This window comes from Erinaceus europaeus, chromosome X (genome assembly GCF_950295315.1).
Source record: "Erinaceus europaeus chromosome X, mEriEur2.1, whole genome shotgun sequence".
Taxonomy (NCBI): Eukaryota; Metazoa; Chordata; class Mammalia; order Eulipotyphla; family Erinaceidae; genus Erinaceus; species Erinaceus europaeus.
In genome coordinates, this window is record NC_080185.1 from 71,718,688 (window position 1) to 71,733,736 (window position 15,049).

General features: G+C 37.1%; 1 protein-coding gene across 7 annotated transcripts in view; it reads left to right on the forward strand.

The window, feature by feature from the left end:
- ATRX (ATRX chromatin remodeler) overlaps nt 1-15,049 on the forward strand; it is a 217,354-nt gene that overhangs the window by 74,483 nt on the left and 127,822 nt on the right. For all 7 annotated transcript variants that reach the window (XM_060183149.1, XM_060183145.1, XM_060183147.1 and 4 more), the window contains 2 exons: nt 83-3,153; nt 14,796-14,871. In XM_060183149.1, coding sequence (XP_060039132.1) covers nt 83-3,153; nt 14,796-14,871 — 3,147 coding nt within the window. The remainder of the gene's footprint in view (nt 1-82; nt 3,154-14,795; nt 14,872-15,049) is intronic.

The following is a 15,049-nucleotide window of genomic DNA, read 5'->3' on the forward strand; positions in this document are numbered from 1 at the left end:
AACACTTAGATTGCTATAATATTGAAAATATTTAATAATAATTTTATTTGTGAATAATATTTTAACCTTTATATAATTTCAGATGGTGTGCAGAAGGTGGTAATTTGATTTGTTGTGACTTTTGCCATAATGCTTTCTGCAAGAAATGCATTCTCCGCAACCTTGGTCGAAAGGAACTGTCTACAATAATGGATGAAAACAACCAATGGTATTGCTACATTTGTAACCCGGAGCCTTTGTTGGACTTGGTCACTGCATGTAACAGCGTATTTGAAAATTTAGAACAATTGTTGCAACAGAACAAGAAGAAGATAAAAGTTGAAATTGAAAAGAGTAATAAAGTATATGACCATACACCTAGATTTTCTCCCAAGAAAAGTAGTTCTAATTGTAATGGAGAAGAAAAGAAAGTAGAGGATTTATGTTCTGGTTCTGTGACCTATACATACTCAGCACTAATCGTGCCCAAAGAGATGATTAAAAAGGCAAAAAAGCTGATTGAGACCACATCTAGCATGAACTCCAGTTATGTTAAATTTCTGAAACAGGCAACAGATGATTCAGAAATCAATTCTATTGTTAAGTTACGTCAGCTTAAGGCTTTCAAATCTGTATTGGCTGATATTAAGAAAGCTCATTTTGCATTAGAAGAAGATTTAAACTTTGAGATTAGTGCTTTGGATGTTGTAAATGAGAAAAATACCAAAGAACATAAAATCATAGACTGTAAGTCTGAAACAAAAATACGTAAAGGAGACAAATCCTGTACTTTGGAGAAAAGGGATATTTCAAAGTCAGAGGCTAAACTGTCAAGAAAGCATTTAGATAGTGAGTGTGTGGATCAGAATGTTACAGCAGAGGAACAAAGAGGACATAAAAGCACCAGTGGTGAACATAAGAAATATGATAAAAAAGAACCTCAGTATGAACCTGCTAATACTTCTGAAGACTTAGACATGGACATTGTGTCAGTTCCCTCTTCAGTTCCAGAAGATATTTTTGAAAACCTTGAGACTGCTATGGAAGTTCAGAATTCAGCTGATTATCATGGAGATGGCTACAGTGGAACTGAGCAAGAAATGGAGAATCCTTCTGTAAAATTAAATACCACTTCAAAAGACAACAGAGGCTCCATTAAATCAAAAACTAAAGTAACAAAAGAATTGTATGTTAAACTTACCCCTGTTTCTCTTACAAATTCCCCCATTAAAGGTACAGATTGTCAAGAAGTTCCACAAGATAAAGTTGGTAATAAAAGTTCTGATCTTAAACCCAAGCCAGCAAATTGTGAACTTGCACAGGAAAACAATGATAGTGAGCACTTAATTGAAAGTGAAGTTCCATTGGTTTCTGAAGAATCTGATCTTAGAAGATCCCCACGTGTAAAGACTACCCCTTTGAGAAGACAGACAGAAACTAACCCTGCAACATCTAATTCAGACGAAGAAGGTAATGAAACCGTTAAGGAGAAACAAAAACTATCAGTTACAGTGCGAAAGAAAGATAAGCGGAATTCTTCTGATAGTAGTACAGATAATCCTAAACCTAATAAATTGCCTAAATCTAAGCAGTCTGAGATTGTGGAGCAGAATTCAGATTCTGATGAAATGTTAGCAATCCTAAAAGAGGTATCCAGGATGAGTCACAGTTCTTCTTCAGACACTGACATTAATGACACTCATACAAATCATGAGAACACTTTGTATGATTTAAAAACTCAAACCAAGAAAGACGGTAAAGGAAAAAGGAAGCGAAAGAGTTCTACTTCTGGTTCAGATTTTGATATAAAAACAGGAAAATCAGCTAAAAGGTCTATAATTTCTAAAAAGAAACGACAGAACCAGTCTGAATCTTCCAACTATGACTCAGAATTAGAAAAAGAGATAAAGAGTATGAGTAAAATTGGGGCTGTGAGAACAACCAGAAAAAGAGTTCCAAATAAAGAAGTTTATGATTCTTCTGAAGATGAAAAACACAACAAAACGGGATTAGATAAACCAGGACAGAAAAGTTTGAAGTCTGCACAAGAAGGGTCATCTGATGATGCTGAAAGAAAACAAGAGAAGGGAAATTGCTCTTTAGTAGAAGGCACAGCTGATAAAGACAAGATCACCATGGAATTAAGAGATAGACTTTCTAAAAAACAGTTGCCAGGTGTCTCCTCTGATAGTGCTTATAAGCCAATTTCTGGGAAAGAAGAGAGTTTCAATTCTCCAGAAGACACAAAGATTGATGAAACTAAAGAAAAGAGGAAACATCTAAAAACCAAAACATGTAAGAAAGTACAGAGTGGTGGGTCTGTTGCGGAGGAATCTCCAAAGAAAGAGTTGAGTGATGAATCCTCTGATGATGATAAAAAGGAGAACAAAAAAGGAGCTGAGCATAAAGGAAAGAAAACTATGGACTTCAAGAAAAAAGTAATTAAAGTGGAACAGCAATATGAATCATCATCGGACGGCACAGAGAAGTCACCTGATAGAGAAGAAACCTGTCATTTTCCCCAAAGCATAAAACAAAGCAAGAATGACACAACTAATGGAGAAAAGAAAAGTAAAAAAATAAAAGATAAAACTTCTAAAAGGAAGGATGATTTTTCTGATAATACGGAGAAGTCACCAGGGAAAATAGATAGTGGTGATTCTTCAGAAGATAAAAGGAGTAAAAATGGAGCTTCCAGTAGAGAGAAGAAAAAAAGCGGTAATTTGTCTGAAAAGAGTCCAGGGAAGAGACAAGATGGTTCGTCAACTGATACTGAGAAATATTCCATAAAGGAAGAGCGTTGTGATTCTTCTGCTAAAAGACTGAAAAGAATAGAATTGAGGGAAAGACGGAATTTAAATTCAAAGAGAAGTACCAAGGAAGTACAGAGTGGCTCATCGTCTTCTGATGCTGAAGAAAGTTCTGAAGATAATAAAAAACCAAAGCAAAGAACTCTAGCTAAGAAAAAGACAGGAAGTGTTAAGGAGAAAATGAAAAATTCTGTACGAACAAGCACTAAAAGGAAACAAGCTGACATTATTTCCTCATCTTCTTCTGATATTGGAGATGATGATCATAATTCTGTAGGTGAGGGGAGCAGTGATGAACAGAAAATTAAACCTGTGAATGAAAACTTAGTGCTGTCTTCTCATACTGGATTTTGCCAATCTTCAGGTATGTAATAAGTCTATAACATACTTTCACCATCTTTAGAAATTCTGTATTGTTTCATTTTCCCTGAAGTCAATTCAAACTCAAGGATACTGTTTAAGAAAGGATTATTTAAAAATCCCTTAGCATTGTAATAGAAAACCTAACTTTATTTTTATGCCATCATTAGAAGGTATTTCAAGCATTGTTAATATTCTATATTAAGTATTTGAAGTCTGTTGGGTAAATAACAAAATTTCAGTGTCAGTATTATTTTTCCCTGAAGAAAAACTTTAAAGCTCTTCGTTAATATTCATCAATTGTCTAATGACATGAATGGATATTTTGTCTTTTTCTTTTTCCTGATTTTTTTGTGGTGCTTAGTCTCATATATATGCATGATTTGTGCCTCTTCTAGGCTGACTTTTTGCATTCTTTTATTTTAGAGATAGACAGAGAGCAACACCACAACATTATTCACCATTGGTGGAGTTTCCTTGGGGCTCTTGTGCTCCATGTTGCTGGGGCTTGATCTTGGAGCCTCAATTATGGTAAGACACATGTCCTACAAAGTGAGCTTTTTCTTGACTCCAGATTTTTTTCTACATGCCTACAATTGACTATTATTTTTTTTATTAGTGATTTACAAAATTATAAAATAAGGGCGATACAGTTCCACACTGTTCCCACCACCAGAGCTCTGTGTCCCCATTCCCTCCATTGGAAATTGCAGTGGTTCTCCTAAGATCACAGATACGGGTTGACTATTATTTCTGTAACTGACTGTCTGTCTGTCTCTGTATCTATCTTGTCCATTTTTTCTATGCTCCTGCCTTCTCTTCCATTTTAAGTCACACCTATACCTACTACTGCTTCTGAATGTCCTTCCTTTTCTCCTCTTCTGTCTCAACCCCAGGTGTTTGTTCTTTAACCCCACCATATAAAGGAAAAAAAAATTAGACAGATTACCCAACCTGATCAGAGAGCACTGGGACCATTAGAATTTGGGTTAGTTGGGTATTACTACAAAAACAAAGAGTTAAAACAATAATTTCTATTGTTACTGAAGTTTTAAAGGAGCAGTTGTATATTAACTATACATTTGTTATTTGCATTGTTTCTATTAATTTTTTGGGTAGAGATAGCAGGTGGAGATAGAGAGGGAGAGAGAAAGTGAAAAAATGTGCAACACAGCTTTACTTGTGAAGCGTTCCTCATGCAAGTGTGGACAAGGGGCTTGAATCTGTGTTCTTAGAGCATTAGAGTGTGTATGTTCTACCAGGTGTCCCACCACCTGACCCCTGCATTGTCTCTTTAATATTTAAAAATTATTTTTGAGGTAACCCTGATTTAAAAAATTAGGAATGTTTTAGATGTTCAATTTCACGTCTTCAAAATATATTGCCACACTTCATCCACCACCAAAGTATCAATAGTCCTCCATCAAATCCATTTTCCCCACCCCACAGGGCTTCACACTTGCCTGATTCTACTGCTCCAGAGGTCTTTTCCCTCTTAAGTGTAAGGTGAAAGGCAGAGAGGAGGAGAAAGGGGGAGACAACACAGCAGTGCTTCACCACTCATGAAGCTTCTCCTTTGTATTGTGCTCCATGTGGTGGCTGGGGGTTCTACTGTGTGAGATGTCTCTTTTTCCCAAATTGTTTCTTTTCAGTCAGTGTAATGTCAATTAACCATGGAGAAACATTTATTTCCTGACAAAATTTATTTATTTTTTAAGAGTTTTCTTTTTTAGCTTTCAGACATTTTCTTTTTATTAATTTATTTTTATTTTTAAGATTTTTATATTAAAGAATTACGTGTCGACAGGGGTTTGAATCCACACCATTCCCACCACCAGAGTTCTCAATCTTCACTCTCCCCATAGTTCCCCTAAAGTTTTAGACATGGGCAGCCCTGGTTAATGGTGGTATAGGGGATTGAACCTGGGATTTTGGAGCCTTAGGCATGAGAGTCTCTTTGCATAACCATTATACTATCTACCGCTGCCCATGGTGAAATTTATTTAAAAATATTATAAAGTAGATTTCATAGGTAATTGCATTCCTAGCATCATACCAAGAATGTTAAACACTTTCATTTCTCATGTTAAGATGTCCCACTTATTCCAGTTGGATTTTTGTGGGATTAGTGTGAATTTTGGTTTTTAATAAAACATTAAATTTATTTTATGGAGTTCTTACCTATTGAGTTGATTTCAACAACAAATATGATATACATGGTGCAGTGCTCTGCTATACCAGATGCCTAGATGGAAGTCTACTAGTCTACTAGTGTAACTGGGTATGTACAGTCCCTTGCCTCAAGTTTTTGTGGCCTAATTTCTTTGAATATTTTTTCAACTTTATGGTTTTCAGAAAGATAATATAGAATATTAAGTATAGTATTGTAGCCCCAAGAGGGCATTATCCCATAGTCAAAAATTACTGCAGCTAAACATATGAAGTTACACTTAAAGGAATGAATACTTTAGATCAGGTTTTGTTGCCAAATGAAATTTGATATACTATATTTTAAAACTTTAAGCTTTTTGGATCTAATTTTAAGTGCATTGTTGACCTGTGGTTGGATAAGGGCTCAGTAGTAGAGCACAGTACTTATATGTGTGAGGTCTTGAGTTTAAATCCTGACACTGCATATGCTGGCATAATGCTGTTTTTCTCTTTCTCAGACTAGTAAATACATAGATATTCATTGAAAAGAGAAATTGTGGGGGCTAGCTGTTGGCACACTTGATTAAAGTGCACACATTAGATTGTGCAAAGACCCAGGTTATAGTCTCTGATCCCCACCTTTGGGGTGGGGGAGGGAAGCTTCATATGTAGTGAAGCAATGCTGTGGGTCTCTCCATCTGCCTCCCTGCCTCCTCTTCCTAGTCTCCCCTTCCCTCTTCCCCTCTTCCCTTCTTACCCTCTCCCCTTCTCTGTCTCTCTCTCCTCTCTCAGTTTCTCTGTGTCACTAGTCAATAAATGAATAAATAAAATATGCAAAAAGAATTATCTTTGGAAAAACAGAAATTGTGGGTTTGTGTTCAAAACAGAATTTTATACTTAACCTCGATATCAAACATTTTAGATGGCAGAACTCTTACTAAGTAAGAGCTAAAGAGTATAGAAATAATTGTTATTAGTTAGGAGCAAATTCTAGGCTACTGAATTGATCTTAAGCTATGTAACACTGATTTTCATGATTAAATAACTTTCACGGTGAATTCAGCATGTTTGATTTTAAATAATTTTCATTTTCCAAAATCTCCTTAGATTTTGCACATAAGAAGGTCTGTTATTTATCTCTTCTGTTTAGAACTACGCATACCTAGTTTTGTAATGAAGTGATGTATATACATTAGTTGCTAAGAGATGGTAACATATGATAAGTAATCTGAAGGCACATCTGCCTACAGTTCCTAAACCCAACATTAGACCAGATCATTGTGCTGTATTTTGATTTATTTTGTGGTGTTCTGATGGACTAGTTGACCGATTAGAAAGGCTGATTTCCGGGAGTCGTGCGCTAGCGCAGCAGGTTAACCGCACGTGGAGCGAAGGGCAAGGACCGGCATAAGGATCCTGGTTCGAGCCCCCACAAATGGTGAAGCAGATCTGCAGGTGTCTGTATTTCTCCCTCTCTCTCTCTCTCTCTCTCTCTGTCTTCCCCATCTCTCTCCATTTCTCTCTGTCCTATCCAACAACAATGACATCAGTAACAACAACAATAATAATTACAACAATAAAACAAGGGCAACAAAAGGGAATAAATAATATTTAAAAAAGAATTTAAAAATAAAAAAGAGGCTAATTTCCTTTTTTCCCCCTAATAGTATACATATGTTAGAGAGAGGGAGAGAGAGAGGGAGGCCTTACCTTACCTTGTGCACACACAATTCCACCAATTCTGGGACAATTTATTCTTTTTTTTTTTTCTTTAGAGAGAGAGGGAAAGACATCACAGCACCGCCTCACCATCTGTGGAGCTTCCTCTGGTGTGTGGTAGTGTTGGCACTCACACCCAGGTTTGGATATGGGAAGGTGAGCTATCTCCTAGCTTTAGGAATGTGAACTTTTTTCCTTCTCACACATATATTCAGAGAAGTGCTGAGATTTTAACATTACAATGATGTCATTCCCTCAACTACTTTGTAGTACAAGCCTTGCCTTTCACATTATTCTTCTGATTGTTTTTTGGTACTGATTACTTTAGATGAACAAATGAAGACAACTTTGCCAATAACAAATGTAAATACTGGGGGTAGGGAGACAGCATAATGATTATGCCGAAAGATGTTTGTGCCTGAGGTGTCAGGGCCTCAGGTTCAACCATCAGCACTACCAGAAACCAGATCTGAGCAGTGTTCTGGTTAGAAAAAAAAAAAGTAAAATTAGTCTTTGTTAGTAGAAATTCTAAAGAAGAAAATAACACAAAGGATATTGAAAATAGACACTATGTAGACAGTACTTTTTAAAATTATTTGTAAAAAGGAAACACTGACAAAACCATAGGATAAGAGGGGTACAACTCTACACAATTCCCACCGCCAGATATCATGGCTGGAAAAAGGACCAGAAAGCTGGATCAGGCAGGGAAGAGAGTAGTTCCTAAATATGGGAAAGGTGTAAAATATAGTTGACTGTAAACCCCATCAATTTGATGTGATCTGGGGCCCATATTCAGCATAGGAGCCTATGTGACCTCTGAATCCCTGTAGATCCAACCTCACATTCTGTGGTCATGAGTAGGAACATTCCAAGCTGCCCCAATATCAGGACGCATTTTCCTCAGGTGTAGCATAGAGTATGTTGTCCAGCCTCTCTTCAGAGGATGGAATATTCTCGACTGTTATTGATCCAAGTTGAGGGCAAGGTCCTATGGGGGCCCACAAAGGGGTCTATTGTGTTGTTCTTGATAGAGATGACCAGTAACAATGTAGAGAATGATTTATTCGAGGTCTAGGCCCATCATGTCTGTTTGGGAATCTCAGGACTCCTTGACTAGGGCCCCAGCTGATGGGGTGGTGACAGTACTTTTTAAATGATAAATTTGGATATGAGCCAATTTTCACTAGCATTCCTTAAGAATTTGCTTGAGGACCAATAAGATAGCTCTCTTGGATCATGCTCTTGCTTTGTCATGTGCCCCCACCCTGTTTATAGCTGAGCTCCCACCACACTGAAGAAAGATTTGGTGCTATAGTACCTTTCCCTCTCTGTCTCAGCTTCTATGTTTCTTTCTTTTTTTTTATTATCTCAAATAAATAAGTAGGGAGGGGCAGGCGGGAGGATAGAATAATGGTTCTGAAAAAGACTCTAATACCTGAGGCACCAACATCTCAGATTCATTCCAGCTCACTACCATAAACCACAGCTGAACTCTGTTTAAAAAATGTCACGGGGAGTCGGGTGGTAGCGCAGTGGGTTAAGTGCACAGCACTAGGTCCAGTGTAAGGATCCCCGTTTGAGCCCCCGGACCCCCACCTGTAGGGGAGTCGCTTGACAGGCGGTGTTCCCCTCCTCTTTGCATTTCTCTCTGTCATATCTAACAATGAAGACATCAATAACAACAATAATTACAGCAACAATAAAAACAAGGGCAACAAAAAGGGACAATAATAAATATTTTTAAAATTTCATGAAATAAATAACTTGGTCTGGAGCAGTGAACCCTCAGAATAGCAAAATAATTTCTTTAAAAAGAATTTGATTGCATGTATACATAATCATGCTAAGTTTATTCATTCCTCTTAATATATCCAACCTAATACATGTAACATTTTTATGAACTTATCTTAAAATAGTTTTCCTCCTGTGAGTTTAGATAATTACAATGTATTGAGCGATAGTTACCATATTATAGATGTTTTCCTAGACTATTTTCTTGAAATTGTGGTTTGAGAATAGCATGAGCAACTAAAATAAAAACCTTTGCCCTTGGAGATTGAAGTCAATGAGCAAGAGGCATATAAAATAACTTTTTAAAAAAATATTTATTTTATTTATTTATTCCCTTCTGTTGCCCTTGTTGTTTTATTGTTGTAGTTATTATTGGATAGGACAGAGAGAAATGGAGAGAGGAGGGGAAGACAGAGAGGAGGAGAGAAAGATAGACACCTGCAGACCTGCTTCACCACCTGTGAAGCGACTCCCCTGCAGGTGGGGAGCCGGGGTTCGAACCGGGATCCTTATGCCGGTCCTTGTGCTTTGTGCCACCTGCGCTTAACCCGCTGCACTACAGCCCGACTCCCATAAAATAACTTTTTAATAGAATCCTTGTAGGAAGTTATAAAAGAAAGGAGTCTGTTTGATAAAAGAAGCTAGCCATTTAAATCTAAATATTTGAAGAAAGGTTTAAAAACAGTGAGTAGCACTTCAACTCTTTTTGAAGATAGGTTAAATTTTCAAAGGGGTAGTAAAATGTAGCAATAGTAGTATTACTATTTATATTTCATTTTCAGATTATTACAGTTGAGTGAGGTACACTTGACCCTTGAACAACATAGGTTTGAATGACTCAGGTCCTGTTATACAGGATTTTAAAAATTTACATTCTTTTTCTTAGCATAAGCAACTTTATGACTTATTGGTAAGACTCCTGGTCAACAGTAGATTGTTGGTAATGTTTTGAGGGAGAACTGAGGGATACCTCAGGTAGCACAAGATAGGTGCATCATGGACAACACTGGGTTGACTCCATGGCTGGTGTAGTGATGCTATGGTATCTCACCTCTGTGCATTTTTCTCCTTTTTCAAAAATAAAAAAGACTAGGCCAGTATCTTTGCTTAATGTTATTATGCAAGTGCAAGTTTCTGGGTTTATTCTTTGTTAATGCATAATAGGGGGGGCATTGGGTGGGTGTCAAAAATTCTAATTTTTTTGACTGTGTAGGCAAGTTTATATTGTGCTAGTCCCCACAATGTTTATGGCTAACTGTAGTAATTGAGTTTGTTGGGATGTTAAGATACTTATTTTTTGGAGGCTGGGCAGTTGCATACCAGGTTAAGCTCACATAATAAATACTAAGCACAAGGACCCTCTCAAGAATCCGGGTTCCAGCCCCGGCTCCCCAACTGCGGGGGCAGGGTGTCACTTCAGAAGCAATGAAGCAAGTCTGCAGGTGTCTGTCTTTCTCTTCCCCTATCTTCCCCATCCCTTTCAATTTTTCTTTGTCCTATCCAAAAAAATTGGGGGAAAAATAGCTGCAAGAGCAGTGGATTCATAGTGTAGGCATCGAGCCCCAGTGATAACCCTGGAGGAAAAAAAATAGATTTATATATGCCTTTCTGTGTTTAGTGTATTTATAAGATGAACCTGTAGGTATGCTTCTTTACCGATTTATTTCTGTCAACATTTTCCCCTAATACTTAAGAAAACACATATGCATGCAGACATTTTTCTTTTTCTTTTCATCTCTTTTCTTTTCATCTTTTCTTTTCTTTTCATCTCTTTTCTTTTCTTTTCATTTCATCTCTTTTCTTTTCTTTTCATCTCTTTTCTTTTCTTTTCATCTCTTTTCTTTTCATCTCTTTTCTTTTCTTTTCATCTCTTTTCTTTTCTTTTCTTTTCATCTCTTTTCTTTTCATTTCATCTCTTTTCTTTTCTTTTCTTTTCTTTTCTTTTCTTTTCTTTTCTTTTCTTTTCTTTTCTTTTCTTTTCTTTTCTTTTCTTTTCTACCAGAGCACTGTTAAACTCTGGCTCATGGTGGTGCAGGGGATTGAACCTGGGACTTTGGAGCCTCAGGCATGAGAATCTCTTTGCATAACCATTATGCTATCTACCTCTGCCCTTAGACATTTTTCTATTATTGACAGTATTCTATATTTGTTTCATCTTATATTTATATATCTCCTTTCTTTCTTTCTTTCTTTCTTTCTTTCTTTCTTTCTTTCTTTCTTTCTTCACTGCTCACCTCTGGTTTATGGTGGTTCTGTGGCTTGAACCTGGGACTTTGGAGCCTCAGGCATGACAGTGTTTGCATAACCATTGTGCTATCTACCCTCCACCCTCCTTATTTCCTTTCTTTTCTTTTCTTTTTCTTTTTTTTTTTATACATTTTTTATTATCTTTATTTATTGGATAGAGACAGCCAGAAATCAAGAGGGAAGGGGGGATAGAGAAGAAGAGAGACAGAGAGACCTGCAGCACTGCTTCACCGATTGTGAAGCTTTCCCCCTGTAGGTCGGGACCGGGGACTTGACCTGGGGTCCTTGTGCATTGTAACACGTGTGCCACCAACCGGCCTCTTTTTCTTTTTTTTGCCTCCAGGGTTATTGCTGGGGCTTGGTGCCTACACTATGAAATAACTGCTCCTGGAGTCTATTTTTACCCTTTTGTTGCCCTTGTTTATCATTGTTATTGTTGGATAGGACAAAGAGAAATCAAGAGAGGAGGGGGAGAGAAAGACACCGGCAGACCTGTTTCACTGCTTGTGAAGCCACTCCCCTGCAGGTGGGGAGCCTGGGGCTCAAACCGGGATCCTTATGCCTGTCCCTGCTCTTTGCACAGTGTGCGCTTAACTTCCCCTTCTTTCTTTTTTTTAAAAAGATTTTATTTATTAATGAGAAAGATAGGAGAAGAGAGAGAGAGGAGAGAGAAAAACCAGATGTCACTCTGGTATATTTGCTGCCGGGTATTGAACTCAGGACCTCATGCTTGAGGGTATGATGCTTTATCCACTGCCCTACCTCCTGGACCACTGTATCTTTATTTCTAGTCATTAATGAACCTAACTTTTAAAAAACTTCTCGCTCTTCTGAAATAATTACATATTTGGGGTTAAAGTGGTGGTACACCCAGTTGAGTGCACATAGTACTACGTGCAAGGATCTGTGCAAGGAATTGTGATCCAGCCCCCACTCAACCACCTGCAGCAGGGACACTTCACAATCAGTGAAGCAGATCTGCAGGTGTCTTGCTGAAGGCCCCGGGATCCTACCTCAGCATGTGTGTCAGGAATGAACAGTGCTCTGGTCTCTCTGTCTCTGTCTCTGTCTCTTTTTCTCTTTCCCTCTTTATCTTCTCCTCTCAATTTCTCTCTGTCCTATTCAATAAAATGGGGGTGGAGGGAATGTCACAGCCAGGAACTGTGGCTTCATCGTGCCAGCACTGAACCCCAACAAAAACTCTGGAAGCAATATAAATAAATTAAAAAATTAGTTTGTAAGAAGTTCCAAAAATAGAACTGTATAAGGAATTATTTTTAAAAAATCTTACATTATTTCATTTTTATAGAGGGTAAGGCAGAGAGAGAGAGGAAGACAGAGTTGTACGTGCAGTACTGCTCCACTACTCCCGAAGCTTCTCACCTGCAAGTTGGAACTGGGATTAAACCTGAGTCCTTGCACATGGTAAAGTGCGTGCTCTACCTCGTACACCTTCAGGTGGTCTCTTAAGTCGGTGTTAAATACTCTTCAGTTTCCTCCAATAATAACATCTTGTATGACAGCAGTAGATTGTCAAAACTAGATAAACATTTACTCAAATTGCACCTGTTTTACATACACTTGTTTATGTATGTATGTGTAAGTGAAGTTCTGTATAGTTGTATTATACCTGTAACTTTGTTTAAATGCCTCCACAACCAAGCTATCCACTACTACAATTTTCTCTTGTGCTATCTGTTTATGCATACCCCCTTGTTTATTCTCATTAGTGATTCATGGAAGCTATTAATTGGTTTTCATTTTTGTATTTTTATTTTATTATTTTTGACTAAATTTTTTTGTATTTATAAAAAAGGAAACATTGACTAAAAGCCATAGTATAAGAGGGGTACAACTCGACAGGAGAACCATTAAGTAATTTTTTGAGCTTGGCTTTTCCGCCTCCCTCTGATGCATTTCAAAGTAAATGTTTAACAGCAGCATACTTTTCCCTTATACTGCATTATATACAGCTATAGTATTAGCCTGAATTCAGTATATATCTATTTTTTGTTTGTTTTGTTTTGTTTTTTCATTGCTGAGGCTTCATCACTCTAGGTCATTTTTTTTTTTCTTTTTAATTGCTACCAGGGTTATTGCTGGGATTTGATGCCTGTACAATCCATTGTTCTTATCTTTATTTATTTTCTGGATAGAAACAGCCAGAGACTGTGAGGAAGGGAGAGGTAGAGAGGGAAAGGGAGAGAGTCAGAGAGACACCTGCAGCACTGCTTCACCACTTGTGAAGCTTTCCCCCTGCAGGTGGGGACAGCTCCATTGTTCTTTGTGACTCCTTCTTTAAAAAAATCTTTTTGCTAGAGGGTGATAGCAGGAGAGATTCTAGGCTAATTTTTTTCCCACTTGAGCTCATTATTTAAATTTGTTTTTGAGGTTTTTGAATTTGCATACAGTGAAATGGACAGATCCTAATCTACATAAGATTTTCAAAGAATAGAAGCATAGCTTTTAATTTATTTTTATTTTTGGTGCTGGTTATCAAACTCATGGTCTTATACATGTGAAACATTTTATCATTGAGCTATATTTCTAGCCCAGTAATATATATATATTATATATGTATAATATACACATATATATACATATATATAGTTTACTTTGTTGAAGAAATACTGCTTTATAGGATTATTGTTATCATAGGGATAAAAGTTCCATATCTCCCTATGATAGCTGTCAACACATCTTACCCTCTACCAAATTGTCATCTTCCTCCTAGGTCTTCCTAAATGAATGATCACCCCTGATATCCTTCTCCTTCCCTCTGATTCCCCACATCTGCTGGGACAGAACACAGTCCATTGAGGTTTCACCCTATATTAAGCTTTGTTTTTGTTAAGTACAAACCTATGAGTGAGATTATTCAATATTTGTCCTTCTCCATCTGGCATACCTAAATGTAGCCTTTTAAAGGGATATAAGCTTAAAACAAAATGCTTTTACAAAACAGAGAGAGAGAAATTGAGAGGGAAGGTGAGACAGAGAAGGAGAGAGCAAGAGGTTCACTTGTAGAACTGATTCACCACTCGTGAAGTTTCCCATTGCAGGTAGGGGCCAGGGCCTTGAACCCAGGTCCTTGTGCATGGTAACCTGTGAGCTCTGCCAGGTGTAGCACACTTCCCATCTCCTAAAAGGAAGTACTTTAATCCCTTCATTGAATGAAACTTTTTGATTTGAGGACCTTTATTTGTTATATGATAATTTTCTTTGTCACAGTTGAAAACTTATTGATGATGCTAATTGAAGACTCAATGTACTCTAACATATTTCTGAATAATTCCAATCATGAATTTCATATAAATTCAAGTATATTTTGAAATTACTTGGCACTACCAAAATATTACCACCAAGATTGTTATACTTTAAAGATACAGGGTAAATCAGATATCTGTTAATTTATACTTAAAATTGATTGCTACAAGCTTCCACAAGAAAGTGTATGTTAATATGATGGCAAATAAGGAATTGCTGCTGGGAGCAATTCTTAAGTTCTAGTAGGATCTTTGAAATAGCTGTATCCCAACTACTTATCACTTTACAGCTGGCATTTCTTGAGTTCACTGTTGTTCTTCTTCTCTACATGCATTTTTATTTATGTTTCTAATCCCAGAGTACAGTTCATAACCAACTAGTTGTTTTAAAGTTTTTGTCTTTCAGTTTTATTTTACATATATAGATAATTTAAAAACTAATTTTAAGTACACTTTTTCCCCCCCCAAGGAGATGAAGCCTTATCTAAATCAGTGCCTGTCACAGTGGATGATGATGATGATGACGACAATGATCCTGAGAATAGGTATGATTCAATCTGTAAGGACTTTTAAAAAGATTATAACACACATTAGGTATGGGCACAAACAGCAGTAATGGAACAAGTAGGTTGTAAAAACCAGGAGTTTACCTACCCTAGTAAAGACTCAAAGACTTCTACAAGTTTGAAAGAAAGGCTAGAAAATGAGCTAAAACTCAGAAAT